Source organism: Ammodytes marinus (assembly GCF_949987685.1).
Source record: "Ammodytes marinus genome assembly, chromosome: 22".
NCBI classification, from domain to species: Eukaryota; Metazoa; Chordata; class Actinopteri; order Uranoscopiformes; family Ammodytidae; genus Ammodytes; species Ammodytes marinus.
The window spans coordinates 5,648,612-5,669,519 of NC_137226.1; the positions used below are offsets into that span (position 1 = coordinate 5,648,612).

Consider the following 20,908-nt stretch of genomic DNA (forward strand, 5'->3'; position numbering starts at 1 on the left):
TTAAGATGCGGTTGCACATCTGTCATAAGCGCTCACTTTCCATTGTTTTCGCTACAGCGGCATTCTTTACATTCCAGTGGCTGTGACTCCCTTTGACTCCAGAGAGAAGGAGGAGGGGACAAGACACTCCTCCGGACTTATTATTGGTTTGAAGCTCACGCCAAGGTGTCATTTAGCGACATTTGAAGCCCTCCTTACCGTAACAAAACGATGTAGGTTTAAGCATCGTATTTAGAAAAAGGCAGCAAGAGTGTCTACCACATCCACATTGTAACTAACTGTCAGCCTAAGCCTTTTATCAGAGGTGATTTACAGTCTTCCTCCTGTGTTGGAAGGTTTGTGGTTATGACATAGTTGGATGTTAAATTCCTGTAAGTGTGAGGTCGTCAGATCACATTCAGAAAATACCAAGTCGAGTACGCTGCAGGAAACCTAAATTTATTTGTGCATGGAAGTACATTTTTAACATTTCTAAACAGTATTTGTTAAAAATTTAAATAAAAAAAGATTTAAAGTTTCCTCTTCTAGATTTTGGAGTTTTCAATTGCATCTCACAGTGAATGGAGCTGGCCCAGGTGTCACACTAAGTCCCATACTTATGGTACGTGATACCAGCTGTATTACATCAAAGCGCTTGACCAGTAGTCAGTTGACAGCTGGAGAAAGGTCAAAAAGGTCATCTGAAACCACAGTTGAAGATACTGGGGTTAAGACCTACACCTTTGACATACAATCACAAGTCACTGATATGTTCCACTCTTCTGTAACGTGAAGACACCTTTGATGAATGATGATGCAACTGAAATCTCTGAAAGCAAGGAACCTTCAAAATGACTAGTTGTTACTTAAATTATTTCAGCAAAGGGTAAATTTGTGTGGAGTTCACTTGTTCTCCCCGTCTGCGTCTGTTTCCATGGTGTTCCAATAACATGCAGTCTAAATCAAAAGACGTGAAAGGGAGTGTGAACTGTTGCCTGTATCCCAGGGATGTAAACTGCACTCTATCCAATAAAAGTTGGGATATGCTTCAACCCTCTGCACGGCCAACAGGCCAGTATTAGAGCGGATGGATGGATATTGTCTGTGTGCTTTTTCCCTCCAGTAGTAAACAGACACTGATTCTTTTTTGGAAATAGGCCCACTCACATCTAAATTCCCTGGAAAATCATATCATAAGGCAGCGATACAGAAATCAAAGACTAATGCCTGTCTAATCTGAATAAATAATGTTTTTACTTAATCAGAGAATCAACGTGTCTGCATAATATTACAGCACACAAAATGATAAGTGTGTGGACTATTTATTTAACAAGATACACAGAATAATCATTATTTAAAATGACAGATATCTGGCAACACCTAAAGAGCAAGCTGGTCTAGATATTTTAGGCTCATACCAAGCAACATGAATGACTGGGAGCTATGGAGTTTGGCAGTCACCAACAGCTGGCTATAAACCATTTAGTACATTTCTACTCTATATAAAGAGTTTTGTGACCATTTCCCCATTCAGGGGTGTAGCAGCAGGATGCCCTGATAACTTACGAGATGACACTAAATTCTCTTCATCCCTTACAGAGTTAAGACTTGAATATCAATACACCCGAAGACCAAGCTGCTGTGATAACGTGCCGAAACCACAGTAAAGCTGGCTTTCTATGACGAGTAGAAATGCCTCCAGGCTATAAAGTGGCTGCGCTGGAATGTCTTGGACAGAGCTGTTTAGGGAACTGTGTATATCTGTTTGACCTCATTAGTACCGCGGGCCAGGGCTGTATGTGCCAAGTCTTGTGCTCTGCTCTCTCTGCCACTTTATACACATCGCTAGAAGCTTGTTTTCTAGAATGAATTGGTAGCATGCAAATAAAGGAATGGAGGGAGAAAGAGTGTTTGTATATTTGCACAGGGATTACCTTACAGTTTTGGCATGTTGATAAGGGCACCACAGTTGTAAGGATGAGGATTTGGATGTCAGAGGGGGCGAATGAAAAGGAAGCACCGAAAACACACACACACACACACACACACACACAGTATCTTTGGCATACTAATAATATGTAAGCATATCTGTGACTGTGTCACTCGCTCAGGCTAAGCATGTGGTGTTAGCAAAACACACACTATGCAAAATATGTTAGGGACTATATTTTCTTTCCTTTATTTTCTTAAGGGAAGCACATTTCTTTCAGTGCAGTACTGTTTGTGCACACAGATGGTGAACACACCACTACTCCCTCACAAGCCAGTGTTTAACTGTAGAAATGCATGCTGCCAAATTAATGTAAGATAGTAATGTGGGATGACAAGAGGCCAGGACTTGTATTCATCCTGGAGCGCTCGTGAAAGGCTTTCGGTGCAGAGAAGAGAGTGTTCTATTTCAGAGCATTTAGAAATGTCTCAGTGCCTTTGTTTCTGCACAGACAGCCACAGTATGACTTAACTTAAAAGGGCATATTCAGTGTGTACCAGTCAGGTAAATACAGGTAGGTGTAACAAAGATCGCCAAATTGGTTCTGACAAGCCAGAGGAAGCGGAAGTCTTGGTAGGAGAGCAACACTGCATTGTTGGCCATACCTCATCTATATACAGTAGATTAGATACAGTGTCTATGAACATCACGCTGTCTGAATGTTGTGTCTGAAAGTGACAGTCATTAACTATGCTGATTCACCCAGGACCAAAAGTCAATGGCTGTAAAAGGACCTGGCACCACATCAAAGGCCTATACTACAATATTGTGTCCAAACTGCATGGGGAGCTCTTTAATAGTAGAGTGATGCTGAGCTCCAAGCTACTGCAACAAAGAAGGGCGGATCTAATTACAGAGCTGCTGTCTGTTAGGGTCCAATCAAATACTTATATACAGTGCGTGTGTATATATATATATATATATATATATATATATATATATATATATATATATACATATATATATATATATATACATATATATATATATATATATATATATATACATACATACATACATACATACATACACACATACACACACACACACACACACACACACACACACACACACACACACACACACACACACACACACACACACACACACACACACACACACACACACACACACACAGTATAGCCAAACGACTCGACACAAAGTTGAATAGGCCCATCAGCTCTACAAAACTCTCTCTGTAGTATGGTAGAATTTACACACTGGTGTCAACCCCTGTCATTGGCACAGGAGCTCAAGAAGTGCCCACGAAATGTTTCAGTTGTTGATTCTACTGCCAAGAAATAAACTGGACGTACAGCAGAAGGCTTAAAATCCATGCGAGATCACTTAAGGCTAACCTCAAAGATGCGCTGAAAGTGTTTTTGAAGTTACTCAGAATTCCTCATGGGGGAGACAGAAGTTACGCACTATAGCTTTAAAAAACATTTATGCACTCTGAACCTCCCTCACCCCTTTCTGTGCAGACCACTGGTTGAAGCATGCAGGCAGGTTGAGGAAGTGGAAACAATGTGACCAAATCACAGTAGATTTTCTCCCTCAAGCACTTGGTGCCAGTGAACTCATCCTTTCATCACTCAGAAGAGAAACAGAACTACTGTGCTTTACGTCCACACAGCTCACGTGGCTTCGCTCCAATTTAGCCGAGCATCCTTTCAGAGTAGCTAATGCTGTGGTTGGCATGGCACTCCCATTTGGGATCAATTTGGCGCCAAGGCATTTGCTACAGCATTCTGTCAGAGATACAGAGAAAAAAACACCATACAACAACTCCTCTCTGCAGGAGGTCTGGGTGTTGCACGGAACAGGATGGCAACACCCACAATGCACCCTGGCACAGGAAGAGAGGAGGGAAGTCATGTGAGGGAACGTAGGAAAGTGGCAGACAGAGTATGTATAGAAAAGTGAGTGGAGGGATAGAGGAAGCTTAGCAATGCGACGCTCATTAGCCACGCCTAATCAGAATAACAACGGGTGCTTTCAAGTTAGAACAATAGAGACCCATCACTCACCATAATGGCCAGAAACATGGCCTCGACCGGGCTAAACCCATACAGTCTGCCACGGGGACCAGGGGAGGCTCATATAGAAGTCAGTCCATGAATTGAAGGAGCGGCTAATAGAGGCATTGGCCCGGCCCTCTGGACTGAAGCCAGCGGCGACTGGACAGTTTAACGAGCTTTACAAGGGAGAAGCATTCAATTCGACCACAGCAAAAAGCCAACGCAATAAGGTAGAGGCCAGTGTGCGCCTGTCACAATAAAACAAGTCAGACAACAATCCATGCTGTATTCAGTTATGGTCTTGTGTGTTTTATTCGTTTGTTTGTTTTTAATTTCAATGTGTAGGGGTCAGGACTAATTAATGGACTATAAAGAGACCATACACAAAGTCATCTACCATCCTGACAAAGGCAATATAGCCCAGACCTTATTTACAAAGTAAGCATGGTATGCTGGAGATGATTTTCTTTGACATTCTTGTGCACAGGCCTACAAACTCATGTAGGATGAAAAAGGTCCTGGTTCTGAAAGCGAGTGTTGGCCCGTACAAAGATTATAAGTGCTTGTGGTCCCCAGTTTGGCTCTATGCCTCTTAACACTTGAAACTTCAATAACCACATTGTGTAGCTTCCCTTGTTTAAAAATGCCTGTCGCGCATGGATGTTTTGAAACACAGCATACGCAGTTGGCTACAAAAGCACGGAGAAGCATTTGCACTTGAGTGAGTTCACAACACTGGTTAAAAAGCAGGTGAGTAAAAATTAACTCTGACACACATGTTTATTTCTTACTTAAAACTGCATTATTGGATAACAAGTAAACTGCAAGATGTGCTTTTGGAGCCATGAGGTTGCATTGCTTCAGTTATCCCAAGAAAATGGAGGAAAAGTCAACCTTTGAGGTAGTAAAAAACTAAATACAGTTTGATGCAAGTAAAGTAAATATCAAAAATAAACTGAGCGTGCTGAGGAAGTGAGCAAAAGACGTATTAAGTAAAGGGGAGATCATTAAAAAAGCTTTTTAGTCAGGCATGAACTACAGCCACCTCTGTGGTCAGCGCCCAGTCATTTTTAACTGTGTGCATCAATGTGTGTTAGGTAGGATTAATTATAGGCGAGCATTAGTAGAGTTGTTAACAGTGACCTTTCAATGTAGTTCCACTTAAAAGACTCAAAGGCACAAATTATATATATTTATAGGAGTGAGCTTAACTTTTGAGAGCAAGGGAAAACAGTAGGAGGATGACTGTTCCATCAACTCCTCCTCATTTCACTGAAGTCTGTTTTTCCCCACTGAAAATAAAAGGTAGAATAGGATGAAAGCAAAAGGCAAGGAGTTTTAGTAAGCTGTATTAAAGCCTCTGGAAACTTGGTCTAAAATATTAAATCAATATATAATATCAAAGTTGGGTTTTCTCAATAAGTTTTTACAAAAATTTAATTGAAAATAAAAACAGCTTTTTTACTATCTAGACTGTTTGACAGGACTGTGGGGGTGTGGCCGTATCAAACGGTCTCCATGTCAAGTCATTGTTTTGTATAGAGCATTCGGGCAGAGACCTGCAGTGATTGGTTCAAAATAATTATTGTCTAATAAGAACCAGTACCTCGCCATCTAAACCAAATTTCTTTCAGGTTTATCAAATTTATATGACCATATTCTGGATTGATAAATATGCCCAACTCTTGCAGATTCTCACTATCATGCAACTTCCCATTACATTACCAATTCAGAAGGATTTTGTAGATTTGGGTTCACAGGGGTTTAATGAAGGTACAGTACAAACAGCATGGCAGGAGTGAAAGGAATGTAGGACCAGAGTGTTTTTGTTCATTGTAAGAAGAATTCAAGCAACACATGCCATGCCACTTCTTTCAATGGTGGGGAGAAAGGCCACGCGCTCCCTTGACCTAAGCCTAATTACTGCATACCTTGGTGTGGTGAATAACAGCAAATTCTGCAGAGACTCATAGACGAGATGAGGACGGTGTGATGCCAGACGGCTGCCTAGTCCCCTCCGTACCTCCCATTGGCTCAGCTGCCCGGAGGGGAAACCAGAACTTTTGGGGAAAAGTGCGAGTGTTTGATGCTCTACATTCTCCACTCTCCAAAGAAAATGTAACGTCAAGTTTAGAGATTTCAGTTTTTCCAAACGCAATAGAAAATATTCTGAACCGAATGCTTGCAGTAGCCCTGAGCTAAATAAGTCTACATTTTCAATCAACATTTGAGTCTTGAGTTTTGCTTTCTAGTACAAACAAACATAAGCACAACAGTCTGACTCAACCGCGCTGGGAGGATAAAGTCAAAGAGGGCACTTTTTTTTGGACGACATACTTTCAGCGTGTGCGAATCTCCTGAAGCATAAAATCAATGTTTAAAGAAACCGACGAGCGCATGGGAGAAAATAACAGCAAAGAGCCATGGGTTATTTAGAGCAGAGCATCCTGACAGGACAGTGTGGCCAAAAGCCCTAAGGTTCGTCTACATTTCACCCTGATCATCAGGACAAGCTATAGACAGCCATCCAACACAAAAGATTGATTTTTTTTGTACCCTCCGGCACTGCACTAATCTTAAACAAGACTGTAAAATGTTACGACTGCGGTGCATAAAAAACACAACACATTTCTCATAAACTTTTATCGACTTCATCAATCACTGTGTAGTGAAACTGTAATGTAACTTTCTGACAACGGTTTCATTGGCACATTTGGGTTCAATTTGCTTGGACAAAGTTGAGTTAAAGAAAATACATATACAGTGTTTATGTGTGTATGGATATAAGATCCATTTCCTCCATGCTCGTTTGATTGGATTGCGAAAGAAGTGGCGAGTATTACCATGGCAACGACCGATCCAACCACAGTTCCGTAATCCTTAACATCGTCACCCTTGATGCTAAACGGTGACCTGCAAAACTGACTCTTTGTGGTCGTAAATTTGTTGTTTCAGTCAAAACACAAACAAGGGCACGGGGCAAATGAATATAAATTAAGATTCAGGACAAAAGGTCTGACTGCTGTTAAAACATGAACGACACATTTTGAAAGATTTATAGTCCAACTGCTTGCCAAAAAAATAAAAAGACTATCTCCGTGCCAAGTTTGAAAGCACTCTCTTTCTTGCACGAAAAACTACCAAATGGACCGTTCAATTGAATCTAATCAACATGTATGAATAACTTGCGTAGAAAGAGATCATTAAATAAGGTGGATGTTTCATGTATTTCGGTAGATATATACACAAATGGTATGCATAGACATTATAGACAAATATTTAAATGAAATATCAATAATAATAATAATCTGTCGGTCGGTCGGAGGATCAAGTGGCAAAAGGAAGCATGAGCTGATACCCACAGATGTGTCATTCATCTGATGGACCGAGAAGGAACACAGAAAACAGCACCGCAATGGTCGCCGAGTGTGAAGAGCAGAGCACCAAACCATTTCCAATCACTGTCAACTGTTTCCTTCCCTCTCTTCTTTCTGTGCTTGCATCTATTGAGCATCGGGTCTCTCTCTCTTAATCTCTCTCTCTCTCTCTCTCCGTTCCTCTAGTATTTTCGTCTTGGAGGTTTTAACATTAATTTGTCTGCATTTGTCTGATAGTGGCAGAACTTGTGTAAATCGAGATATCTGAAAATAAAGGTCTATTTTAAACTTATTTCTCTCTCTCTCTCTCTCTTTCTGGCTGGCAGTTAGGAAGGCATGAATAATGTGAGCAAGCACAGGGACGGACAGGCTGAGCTGAGCAGTTGGTCTCTTCATTTCCAGAATCTATTTATTTAAACGTGCCACCCTCGATTCCCTGCAGAGAATGTGATGAAACGAGGGTGTGAATGGAGAAGAAATGAGACGAAGAAAAGGGGGGAGAAGAAAAGGGAGGGCGAGAGACAGTGCTGCATATATCAAAACCTCCCATGAGTGACCATGTGAGCTGGCTTAAAGCAGCTGGAGGTGACCTCGCTGCAGGCAACAGGGTGGAGCACGGGGTTGTTAAATGCAACAACAACAAAAGGCAAAACTACTCCACACACCATTCTGGCCTCATAAACATACGAGTGTAAAATAGAATGATAGACACCGACAATGCAGCGACAGTGGCAGGTTTTATTGAACAGACCTGCTTATACTGTATGTGTCTCTTTGTTCCTTGTAGGATCAATACGGCCCAGCGGAAAATCAATGCCTTGTTTGTAGTCTTACTGCAGACTATTGCTGAATTTATCTTGTCACAAACTGCTGATCTGTCAGTTTTGGGACTGCAATTCTTGCTCTTATCGATCAATAACAATGTATTTTCTGCCAAAAATGACTTCAGTCCAGACAGGATTCTGATCAGATTTGTGTTGTGTGTGAGGTAGCTTTCACATCACATTTGGTTTTATTGGACAATTTAAAATAAATAGTTTTTCTTTCTATGGTATTTCTGGAATTACACTTTTTACCTCTTATCTTGCTAAGTTTAAGGTCAGAAGGTGGATATCACCGTCATGTGCATGAGCATATGAAGAATTCCCCAAGACATTGTCTGTTACAGGTGAAATGGTCTTTTTAGATTATGTTTGTTAGATGAAACAAACGAGATACAACATTTTGATGTACTGAGAACGAGAGAGGTCCTGGCAGTTTAGTAGTCTGGTAGTTTTGAAGCATGGAAAAAATTAGGCAAGGAGTTTCTCCCCATCTTTAAACTAACCTCCTCCTGCCTAGCATAATCGTTTGCGTGGCTGGCTAACTAGCTTGTTACCTACAGGTGCAGCTTACCAACCAAGTCCAATATTTAATAGTGTTACAAGTTAGAAAAATCCCCATTGAGGGCCAATGCTATAAACTACTGCTTTATTAAATAATGCATTGGGCTATATGTGTTCTAACAATACTGAACACATAATACAGAAGGCTTTAACCTGCAATTTCAAGAAAAAAATTCTGCTCCAACTGGTACGAATGCTGATCTCTGCCTGGGAAGGTTCAATTGCCTATCCCTCAAATAAGTTATTTTGCTTCTGACCAAAGATTTGTTATCCGTTTTCAGGGCAACCAGGTTTAACAAGTTGCCTTCCATGTGTTGTTCTTCTAACAAGGAAAAGTTGTACGTAATTTGTAAGTCTTTTGTTGCTCCTTGTCAACAGTTTGAAAAATCCATCTTCTTGCAACCCTAATCCACTCAGAAAAACACATATCAAAAGGGACACAAATGGAAAAAGTTGCTCTCCCTCTCCCATACACACACACATCCAAGTGTTTGTTCCCTGCCAAGAGACAACCGGAGAAAGACAGAGACCACAGCTGCTCTAAGAAAGGCTTTAAATCGCTCCGTATTGATTGTTCCCTGTTTTGTTTTTTTGGTGGATCAACACGCTAGTGTGGGCTGAGGAGTTTGCTTAATATTCCCTTCTCACTGTGAGCAGGTCAGCCAATTTCACCCTCCCCAGTGCCTCCGCTCTAAAATATCCCATTTAGCTCTCATTTATATTCATACAACTGCAGGTTTGAGGATGTAGATATAAAGATTTTCCAACGTGAAATATGAAATCGTACTTTACGAAATCCAATGTTATATAGGAGGGGAACCTATCCAGTTTTGCAGCAATACATAGCCCCTTTGTGATTCATCACAGCGTCACAACCCTGATGTTTATTCTGGCATCACCATCCTACAGGGCTGCTGGATTTGGAGTATTCCTTTATGTGACTTTGATTGTTTTTTGATATAGAAGAGGCCTAAGGGAGTCTATACAAAAGATAAAAGGAATCGTCTCATCTTTGGGACAAAAGAGGTGTCACTGAGACATGACAAAAAACGTTGCAAAGAGACATTTTATGACAAATGAGCATTTCTGTAGAAAATATGACACATCCCCATGTGTCATTCCCCGTTAAACTGCTTACATATTTAAACAAATCATTCCCTATCGAACGCTATGGATAGAAAACATACAAACAAACAGCTTGAGCGTCAATGTCAGCAATGTATGATCAAGTGGATTAGTAAACAGATAAGTCTTAAACAGGCTTTGTTTTTTTAATCATTAAAATTAACAAATAAAAGAGCTTTAATTGTTGGACTGCCATCTTAGAGCTGTATAAGCTCGCTCTCCTCCGAAAAGTTAAACACACATCATCCTGCTGTTTGAAATGTGGCCAACATGTGGATATTTGCCGTTCAGATGGTGCATATGTGTGTTTGATTTAAGGCTATTCAGCATCAGTTGTAAACATGAATGAGAAGCTTCGTCCTCCTTCATTTAACCCGCCTAGACTGCCAGAATCATTAGTTCAAAGTCATTTTGAGAAGAATGTGTTAAGCCTGTTTATAACCATAGAGATGTCTAGTGCTGAATCATAGAAACAGGAAAATAACTTCAATAGTTTGATTTACTTGCATTCTGAAGTTATTGTGAGATATACTTGACATTTACATAACTTACAATTAGCCATGGCTCTAGGAATGGCATAGTTGGTCGATCAGTTGGTCCATTGCTTTGGTCCAGACCGAAATTTCGAAGAGTTTCTCGGATGCATCGCCATAAATCTGATACAGACATTCATTTGTCTACAGAGGATTACTTTACATTTGGATCAAAATTCCACTTCATCCCTATGACAAAACTAATGACATTCCCATCAGCTTCAGCTGTAGGACTACATTGTGTTTAGTGCCAATTTTAGCATTCTAGTGAACATTGATAACATCAGCATGTTAGCTTCGTCATCGGGAGCACGATAGCATGCAGGTGTTAGCGTTAAGCTTAAAAGACAACTTGCAGCCTCACACTCGTTGCTTGACATGTGACGTACTTAATTAAATCGATTATCAAAGTTGTCGTCACTTCTGTCGATCAACTATTTGTTTAACCAACAATCAGCTCAGCCTTTAACGTTTTATGGTTATGAAATGTGACAATTTTGTGTTTTTTCTGTATCATATCTTTCTAAACTGAGCATCTGAGCAAAAGTAATTTTTTTTAAATCCAGCTGTGATTGGCTTTTGAACCTCCTGTGTGCAGTGAGGAAAAGCAGTTTCTTAACACAATAACCTACATACAGTTGGTGACAGCATAAAAGGTAACACATGTTGTGCTCGTACATGATTCGCAGTCGTAGGTCCATTCAGAAAGGCTGTAAAAGCTTTTAAGGAGGACAAAAGCAGCTGAGGAACAAAGCAACTGACAACTTCAAACTTCCCTAACTTACAGTGGCAATCAGACAGACATAAGGGGATTAGCCGCAGGAGAAACAGACTCCAGAACAGATACTGTATAAACACATGTCTATAGTTTATTATGATGAAAGGGTAAAGGGTTTCTCCTTTCTTTTCTTTATGCTCCAAACACCAATCATGTACAGAACTTTGTACAGATAATAGAGAAAGTAATAAGAAGTAATAAAGATCTCTTCCACCCTCTTTCACCGTTTAACAAAAGACTGCTCTTGACTTTAAATAAAAAGGCTTTCACTAATTGCTTGATAGGTTAGGTTTATGTTAAGTCAATGTCACAGAGGCACAAACACACGAAAACAGCATTTCATTAAGCTGACGCTTTTATCAAAAGCGAGTGTATTCAACCGTGAGGGAAAAAACCCAGAACTGCAAGAATCATGCAAGTACAATAGCTTCAATTAAGCCAAACTACGAAATGCTGTACCAACATGTAAGTGCACTTATTTTTAACAATTCAAGAAGGAAAAACAACTCAGTTTTAACTTTCAAAAAGACACAGTTTCACCGATTGCTCCCTATATTTTGTTAATGTTCATTCAATGTCCCATAAGCAAAGACTGCCCATTTCTCAGTCCTTGGAGATACTTCTACTTGCTACAACAGTACAACAGATGGCTGATGTTGACAAATAGGGAAAGACAGCTATATGTGAGTGTGTAAGTGGGCTTGTTAGTGTGTGTGTGTTGTGTGTACCTTATCATTACCTGTCCCCAAAGGTGAGGCTGGCAGTCAAACAGTGTATCATGGGCAATGACAACAGGATCTCTCCACCAAACCACTGTCAGGCATGATTGGACAGCATTTGGTAAGTGGTGCTGAGGCCCTGGGGACGCAGTGCTATGAACACACACATGCACAGGCACACACACACACACACACACAAACAGCAGCTCTTTATGGCTGGTGTGAGTCTGTATGTGTATCACACTTTCTGTGTTACACTCCCCGGTGCAACTTAACACTCTCAATGGGACGGTGACAAGAAGACAGATGGGTCTGAGTCGACTGAGAATCATTATCGCACTCCCACGCAACAGTATGTTTTCGTCTGACTCACCACAACTTCTCAGGGATTGCCCAGTCCCATCTTTCAAACACCCAGCAGACCAGTGACCAGTCCAAACTCATCAGGACTCACATCAGTCATTCCATTACTTGGGCACGCGCCATTTAGTTGATATTGTCGTAACGTGCTGGTTTTCCCCCTCAGCTGAACTGGATAGCTTATGCAGACCTGTTTCATGAATTCTTTCTTTGTTGTAAAGATTTCTATGCTGAGGATTCCTGTCTGCAAAACAAATTTTTATCTTTGAGCACAACAATGGTGACCTTTACCTTCTTCAGTTTCAACTGACACCGGCTGATATAACTGGCCTTATGCTACATATTTGCTTTAACAGAGGGCTTCCAGCAAAGTACAGCGTGCAGTTCACAAGATCAGCGAGTCCACCATCGCATGAGCAGTATTAGTATAGGTCTTTCATGGAGGACACCTTAGGCATCTTTATGTAAGGGCCATATGGTCATGTACTTTACAGTTTGCCTAGTTTAGTCAAGATGTGTATGCATAAATACAATTTTAAATAAAAACAGGGATACAACAGAGAGGACAAGCTCCTTAATTGGAATTTGAAGGTTCACTGTGTTTGCCAAAGTCTAATCATCGAATTTGGATAGTCACTGCATAGATATGTTATTGAATTTGCAAAAAAGTGAGACGGGCTGAGATCAAAGTAATAGGAGCAAAATAGATAGGTGGAAATAAAGCTACTTTATTAGATTTAGATATAGATTTAGGCTGCTGGCAAAAGTTTTTTTTTTTTTTTTTTAGCTCAAAAGCAAGAGCCAAGCAGTTGCTAGGGATGTCTTAGTTTATCAGTTAAAGCAGCAGTTACCAGATAGCTGTATTCGCTGTGGACATGGTCAGCACAGAATACAACCCAAGTATTACAATAAATGTACGATAAATAAATAAAGACAGAGGCAAATATGAAATATAGAAAGTGCCAAGTTTTCTATTGCATTCAAAGTCTTACACAATCCCAACAATCAATCTGAATAGTCTGTGTGTATCCAATGTTGCCTCAATACTGTTTAATTATAAACTGAGCACAGATTTGACACTGGTTGAATTAGGTATAAAAAGGTGAATATGTTTTTATAACTGTATGATGAAGACTGTAATCTTATAGTAGATGCATGGTTACTGTAGAATTATAACCTTTTGAATCATAAATTCCTTTCAACCTCATCTGAGAAATACCTAAGAATGATTCCACTACGTGTATAATCTGCTATGCAAACTGATCATTATAATTTTCCAGTCAAGAATGAACGTTGTTTTTAATCAATTAAAAGTCCTCTGAAAAATTAGTAACAAATGACTCGGTTTTCTGATGAAGATCATGTGATAATATGACAGAAAGCTCTGGAGCAGCTAACCCTAAATAGCCCTGGAGGTGACTTTTTTTTAATGTTCAGGAATTCAATTTTACCAATTTTTATATCTGTAGGCTGACATGCGCACATGACATCATGGTAGGTAAAAAGTCAGTGTCCTTCCTCAGGGAACAATTAACGTATAGCGGTATAGCCAAAGTGGTAGACTCGACAGACCAACCAACATCAGCCTCCCTAGAGCCACGCCGTTAGCTAAAAACGACCTTTTGAAAAATAGAAAAAGGCACTGCCATTCCTGCTTGGCTAAAGCACCCTGCTTTCAGGCTGCTGTAATGACTTTCACCCCACATCACCTAACACTAAGTGGGCAGTCGGCGAACAATCCTGATTGCGTTCGGCTGACCTGGAAATGTCTGCTCTTACCTGCACCCAACACCACTCTGATATACTCAATGGGCATATACAGTCAGTGGCCACACTAGAGTAGAGCTACAGTAAGAGCTTCTCGCTGTAGTGGCACTGAAAGATGCAGTGACAGCCTCTGTAGCTGGCTGCATTAATCCTAAAATAGGAAGCTGAACTGGGGCTTTCAGTGTGAGTGTGTGAGAGGGAGAGAGAGATGGAGGGAAAAGCTAATGTATCTTGATGCTAGGCCGGCAATATATATGAATTACAGAGAAAGTGACAGTCCACATTTTTACTGCTAGTGGTGAGATTATCCGAGGTAAGACTGAGTTACATGAATAAGGTCACAGGAGTTCAGGCGTAGCTAGTGACCTGCTTTGACAGTATCGGTTGACCGAAACTGAACATGTTATGATGCCTTTGACAACAAAACTGCATTAAACGTGGGTCTCATACTAGCCAATACCGGATCCCCTAAAAATGGCACTGATACCAATCTAGTGAACAGAATTAGTTCAAAATAACAATCATGCACACACAAATTTTAACTTTTGAGCAAGTTTATCAATGCTCTAGGAGGATTAGAATTCCACCGTTGACCTTTCACTGGAATCAAGTCTAAAGGGCCCACATTAGTAAGAGGAAGATTTCTCAGCCCTTCCCTTAAATTAAATTTCCATTACATGTCTTGTTCTAATGAGAATTTATTGTGTCTCTGAGAATGTAATTGGGCCCTATGTTCTCTTATATACCCATCACTGATTTGTAGAGATCTTAATTGTGTCCTATAAGATAGGACTGATAGCTGGTGGCAATCTAATTTAATCCTCACCTCAGACACTAATAAAAGACCTACTGTTGTGTGATACACATACAGACTCACACCAGACGTAGAGTGCTGCTGTCTGTGTGTTTGTGATTGTGTGTGTGTGCGCGTGTGCCTGTGTGTGCGTGTGAGAGAGAGAGATATTAGAGCACGTATAAAATGAAGCACTTGGATGCATAAACATGTTGCGTGATCACTTTGATTACTATATAAAGTATGACTAATGATCGTGCTTTTTTTAATTACAGTGCTAGTCGGCAATTCAGATAAGGTCTCCCAAGACAAAGAGGACAGAGTCTCGCAGTAATTGACAGTAGGGAGTGAAATAGAGAACTTGATGTATTATTAAAAAGGGGCCAAGAACAAGTTTTGGAGATCGACCATGCATGGAAATTGGTCAGTGACCCTGTTCCTTGGCCAGAGCAAAAAAGCAGCGAAAAACAAAGCCCAATTTTTATGACTTTATGTTTTATTGGGATTAAGTTGGCCCATTGTCACCCAAAGATCTCAGAAGGTTTTAAGTTTAATTGCTGGCGGAGGTGGACCAGGCAGCGGTACTCTGTGAGCGAAGGTTTTGTTTACAGAGTTTGACCAATACACTTTAAACCAATAGCGCTAGACATTAAAAAGAGTAATACTACACTACCATTATTGCTGTCGGGTTATTTTAGTTCTTATATATTTGGGGCATACAAATGAAACAATTGTTCCAAGTGCTCCCAATACTGGATGAGGAAATTACACATTTTCTGCCTACAGTCCTCCGCTCCAGCAGTTCTAATAATAACATGTATTTATCTAAATCAAAGGACCCCTGCCTGATTTGTCGACTAACTAGGAAAAACTGGGTGAATAAAAAAACCCATTAAGTTTAAGCACCATATAAAAGTAAAATACCCAAAGGGATGTAAACATTCTGTGTATTTCAAACTCAACACTTTCTGTAGCTCCTTTTTTGACGGTAAAGGCTTTCCCAATATTGTATAAAGCTTTTATTATAACTATTTGAACATGTTTGACCACAGTTCTGTCCATGGATTAGATTTAGACAGTGACCTACTTGAAGATATTATACTGCAGGTTGAGAAAACGTCAAACTTCAACATTCATGATAATTGAGACTAACAAATATGTTTTCGGATGTGTAGTAGTTGCTGAGATTAGAAGACAAAAATCAGTCAGGGCCAATTAATTAATATCAAAATACTTTTGTGGCGGGGGGTTTATCGGTCGGTTCACATACCTATCTTTGCTACTCACTGTCAAAGTAAACATGTTTCAGCAGTAATAATAGACCAAGTTCGAACAACACAGATGAGATCAGACCCACCCACCAAATGATACCCTTTTATGCTACACTCACACAGCTAATAAAAGTGTTGTTTGCTGCTGCATATAGTTGTGAACTACAGTAATATGTGCTTCAATAATGTTTTGGAATGGAAGCATTCTGTGTCTCTAGAACATGCAGAACAAAATGGCTATGAAATCAATAAATGTAAGCTATAAACAAACGGCTTACCAAGAAGGGATATTTTTAAATACACAAGTACATTACAGCAGAGTGAGTGGACATGTGTATCATCTGCCAGGCCTGGCTTATAGTGATAATACTGTACCACGCTCTCTGAGTCTCTCTCCTGAAAGAGGAATCTATTTCAAACTGATTTTAAAAAAGGACTTAATGTTATTAACCGCACTGATGTAAGGACAATGCAAGAGTGTTCACCTTCCATAGTATGTACTCAATGCAAATAGTATACAGTTAGTTCCAACAGAGTAATTTGTCATACCATGAGTTCTTATACAGTACAACATCACTGGGACTGTTTACAAAATGTATACTGATTTACAGCTGTGACCTCTAATCACCTCTATTGAAAGTTACATTAAGGGTCGTTATCAGATTTTTTAACAAATACTGTACTTCAAAAGATGGACATATTTCCACAGTAATTTAAATTATATTACTAATGGTCATTATCTTCTATGACCGAATCACAGCCGTGCTGATATAGAGTACAACATCACTCCATCTTGTGTGATATTGCTTAATTATCCATATTCAAAACAGCTTCACACTGTAAACAACTGATCACTTGAGCTATCACTGGAGGATATGAATAAATTGTGGGGGGGTGGGAGGGGGGGGAAGTAACGTATTACTTTGATATAGGCCTGGCTGCGTTTTGAATAAATCCCTGGTGTTATCATGCTGAACACACACATATACAAACACACGGGCTAAGACTTTGATCCAAAGCCTCTTATAGGGGTTTTGGCAGATTTTTTTCACCCTAAAATGAGAGCCCACAGATCCTGCTCTCAGCTCACAATGCAAGAAGAAACCTGGTGTCATTAGCTGCAAGGGATCAAGGACAGAAGGCCAGAGGAGTGTGTCCGCAACGACGGAAGAGCTGCACATCCAGCGGAGAAAGTTGACAAGCAGTACAGTAGACGGGAGTTTGGAGCGGCCAGTGCAAGTCGGGCAAATTTCCATGACTATAGTGCTCGTGTCTGCTGTGTGTGTTGCAATTCACCAAGTGTCTACAGCAACTACGGATTGTTTGGATAGCAAAATGTTGCCTTCATGTGCCTCCAGTGATATCACGCTACTCAAACTTAAGCAATCCGGTGCACTTCCTGCTTATAAAAAAAAGAAAGAAGAAAAGAAAAGATTCCTGAGGTGAACTTCTGCTCTGTCTGTGACATTCAATAACTGTGACCCTGTCATACTTTATAGAATGTTTAATTTCTCATCATGACAAGGCTGTTTTGTTGAAATAAGGATTTGGGGATTTGCTCTAATATTTACACAATATCCTTTCCAAATCCAATTAAATCTACTCAGTTTAGCACACATAAGATAATAAATATGTTTTAGGCCTATTTAAATATCTGCTTGGCAAGACAAATACAAATAGATATGAAATAGCAAATGTAGAGCAATTTTAACTCATTCAAGAAAGAGAGTGAAGAGAGTGGGATAGTTGCTTTAATAAAAACCACTAATGATCCGGCAAACAATAAGACAATTGATGGATTTGTCTAACTTTTTCAGCTCTCAATATCTCAACGGTAAAGTAGGTTGTGTGTAAAAGATAGATTTATGATTTTTAATGCCAATACATGAGATCTTTACATGTGATTTGTGCTGAGCTTGGTGTATGTGAAAAATAGTTTGTTTTCATTGGAGTATTCCTATTCTAAAAAAATACATGTAATATGTTATCTAATCACATTTTTAAGTTGAAGGTGTTATAGGCCTACCTAGGCTAATGGATATTCCACTAATATTGACCTATGATGGCTTGGCTGTGAGGCATTTCTAAATATTAGGCCTACAGTAAGTAGCCTACAGCATCATGGAATCCTATATTTGTTATTATCATTTATGTAGGATAACAAGGCTGATATCATACTTGTATATTATTGTTACAGAGTAGTGTGTGTTTTCTGGCCGCCCCATTGTAACACACCCCCTTACAAAGCTACACCAGTCCCAAACACATAGCAACATGACCCTACCGACACAAGCAATAGCCTACACGTCCAAAACAACACATATACAACAACGACTAAGGAAACAATATGCATTCATAGATGAATATCAACACAAATACACAAAAAAGTTCATTATCTTTACTAGGTTTGTTTATAGCACCGAGGAAATGGGACCCAATAGTTTTAGGAGACAAAAGCCCTGTCAAAAACACAAAAACTAACGGTTTTCAAAAATGTCCGGGGTAAAGATAGCCTATATTAGGAAATGATGGACAGTTGGGTGTGTAACATCTACAAATATTTTTTCTTATTTATTTATTTTTAACTCACCTTGTTTGACACACTTGATTCGGACGGGTTCTTTGCTGTGTTTGACCACAGCATGGACGTCCCTGGTGGTGAGTCCAGCCACCGGGGTATCATTGACTTCCAGCAGGAGTTCATCTTGGAAGAGTTTGCCGCTTTGGCACACCGCTCTGCCCGGGAGAAGCTCGCCGATAACCGGGAACAGTCCATTCTCTGCGCCGCCCTTCAACTCCAGCCCAAGTTCCCCCTCCTCATTCCTGCAAAGGACACTCTCGTGTACTTTGTTAGTCCAGTGGTTCTTCCTCTTCTTCAGACTCTTGGACATGGCTCAAAAGAAATCACATGAGTGCGGCCGTGGAAGAAGTTTTGTCGCTCTTTGTAGTCACCCCAGTGTCACCGCAACACTGCAATGTGTCCAGTTTCAATAGTAGACGCCAGTTGGATCCATGTCAGCGCACACACTCACGCGCACAGCAGCTGGATGATCAGTCTGCCTTTGCAATAACTGAGAGCTGCTCGACTTGTGATGCCTTCGTGTGCTGCCTCCAAGATCGGAGTTTACAAAGTATCGGTGTACAAAAATAAATAAAAAAACTTAAAATCGACCGAGAAGAAAGAAAACTGAATTTACGGGAATTGATGTTAAACCCTGAGCGCTGACACTGTGACAAAGCATAGAAGCAATTCAACAATTAACAACGATTCAACTTTATATTTTTCATTTATTTATTTGATCTTGTAAATCTAGACTAAAGCATTATTGTAGAGCAATCAAAACAAATTTGAGTAACTAAACAAACTAACTTTGTATGACCATCTAGCAATAATATGCATACAACAAACTTGGCCACTTAACTATAGCCTAGTCTACAAACGCTCTTTTTAAATAACCTGCATACACAGATTAATTATGCAATATACTTTTAGGCTACATAATCATTGTATTACTTTTACTTCACCACACAAGCTCTGTGCATTTCTCCTGCAGAGTGCCAAGTTTGTTTAATTGCATCGAGAAGATGTGTTTACAACTTGGAAACTTCAGAGTTTGCTCGATTTCGAGGGGCACCTGAAGGCAGCATCCAACTCCAACCAACCCAACTGACCCGGATGTAAAGGCTGAAGGAGGAGGAGAGAGGCAAGGCTTTTCCCAAATCCAGCTTTCCGTGGAAAAGAAAAAAGAGAGTTAGGGAGGGAGGGAGGGAGGCAGAGAGTGTAGCGGTATTTCCATTGGCATGGCAGTAGAGCAGCAATAATAAGCTTATTTTTTTCATACCACAAATATGTCTCTTCTTACTGATTTGCTCACAGACACTTCAAATGCTACAGTTTGTAAAATAAGTAAGAACTATCTTCCACTCAGGGTGAATAAGTAGCCTACTAATTGTTTTAGGCGCACACATCAGAAAGTTAGATTGACTGGCTCAATGACTCAAATTGCTTCTTTTTTTCCAGCCGAACTGTCATTCCTTTCCCCTTGAAAGTGGGACTATATCAATTACAGGCTATTTTTGGTTTGGAAAACTATCTACACAGGCCAAAAACGTTGTTGCAAGTCTTTCAAACACATTTTCATTATTTATATTTTAGTATTTTTATAACGTCTATCTTCAGGTGAATTTGACAGCAACATATGGTATTTCCTTTAACACTTTCAAAGTCTTTGGGGATTGAAGCATTTGTATTTTTAAGGAACACTAGCAGTGAGTATTCCTCAGCTGATATTCGAATTTCAGACATATTTTGTTCCTTCTAGAGTTGTGATACACACACTCAAGTCAGTTTGCTGTAATAGTTTTGTCATTTGCTGGAAAATCCCCATGTGTTTATCTCAAACTAGAGGAGAGGGACATAAAGGAAACACAGAATGTGACTGAGCATAATCCTTCTTCAAACAAATGTGTGTTGTGGGTATTTTCCTTTGCATGGTTGACATCTTTAAACCTACCAATCGGCTCTGTGAAGCCTCCACTGACATATCTGCGTATTCAGTTTCAGAGCTCATTTTCTGTAATGACAGTTTACTGCTTCACAGCCATAATTGCATAGATACGCACATGATAATAGCTATGCTACATTGCATTGAAGTTATCTCTTGTCGCAAGTTAATCCTTTTTTGAGACTAAATGTCTTCTTTTTCCAGTCCCAGTAATGAGTTGCGATAAGTGCACTTGTTTCCCACACAAAGAGATTTATTTCTTGTGTCATTTTATTGTGCCTCGTTCAAAGAAAATATCCAACTGT

General features: G+C 39.9%; 1 protein-coding gene across 1 annotated transcript in view; it reads right to left on the bottom strand.

Annotated features, from left to right (window-relative positions):
- The window catches only part of magi2a (membrane associated guanylate kinase, WW and PDZ domain containing 2a), a 208,423-nt gene extending 189,383 nt beyond the window's left edge, over positions 1 to 19,040 (bottom strand). Inside the window, exon 1 of the mRNA XM_080051175.1 lies at positions 18,689 to 19,040. Within this exon, the coding sequence (XP_079907301.1) occupies positions 18,689 to 18,989 (301 nt within the window). The 5' untranslated portion in view covers positions 18,990 to 19,040. The remainder of the gene's footprint in view (positions 1 to 18,688) is intronic.
- Positions 19,041 to 20,908: the final 1,868 nt, after the last annotated feature.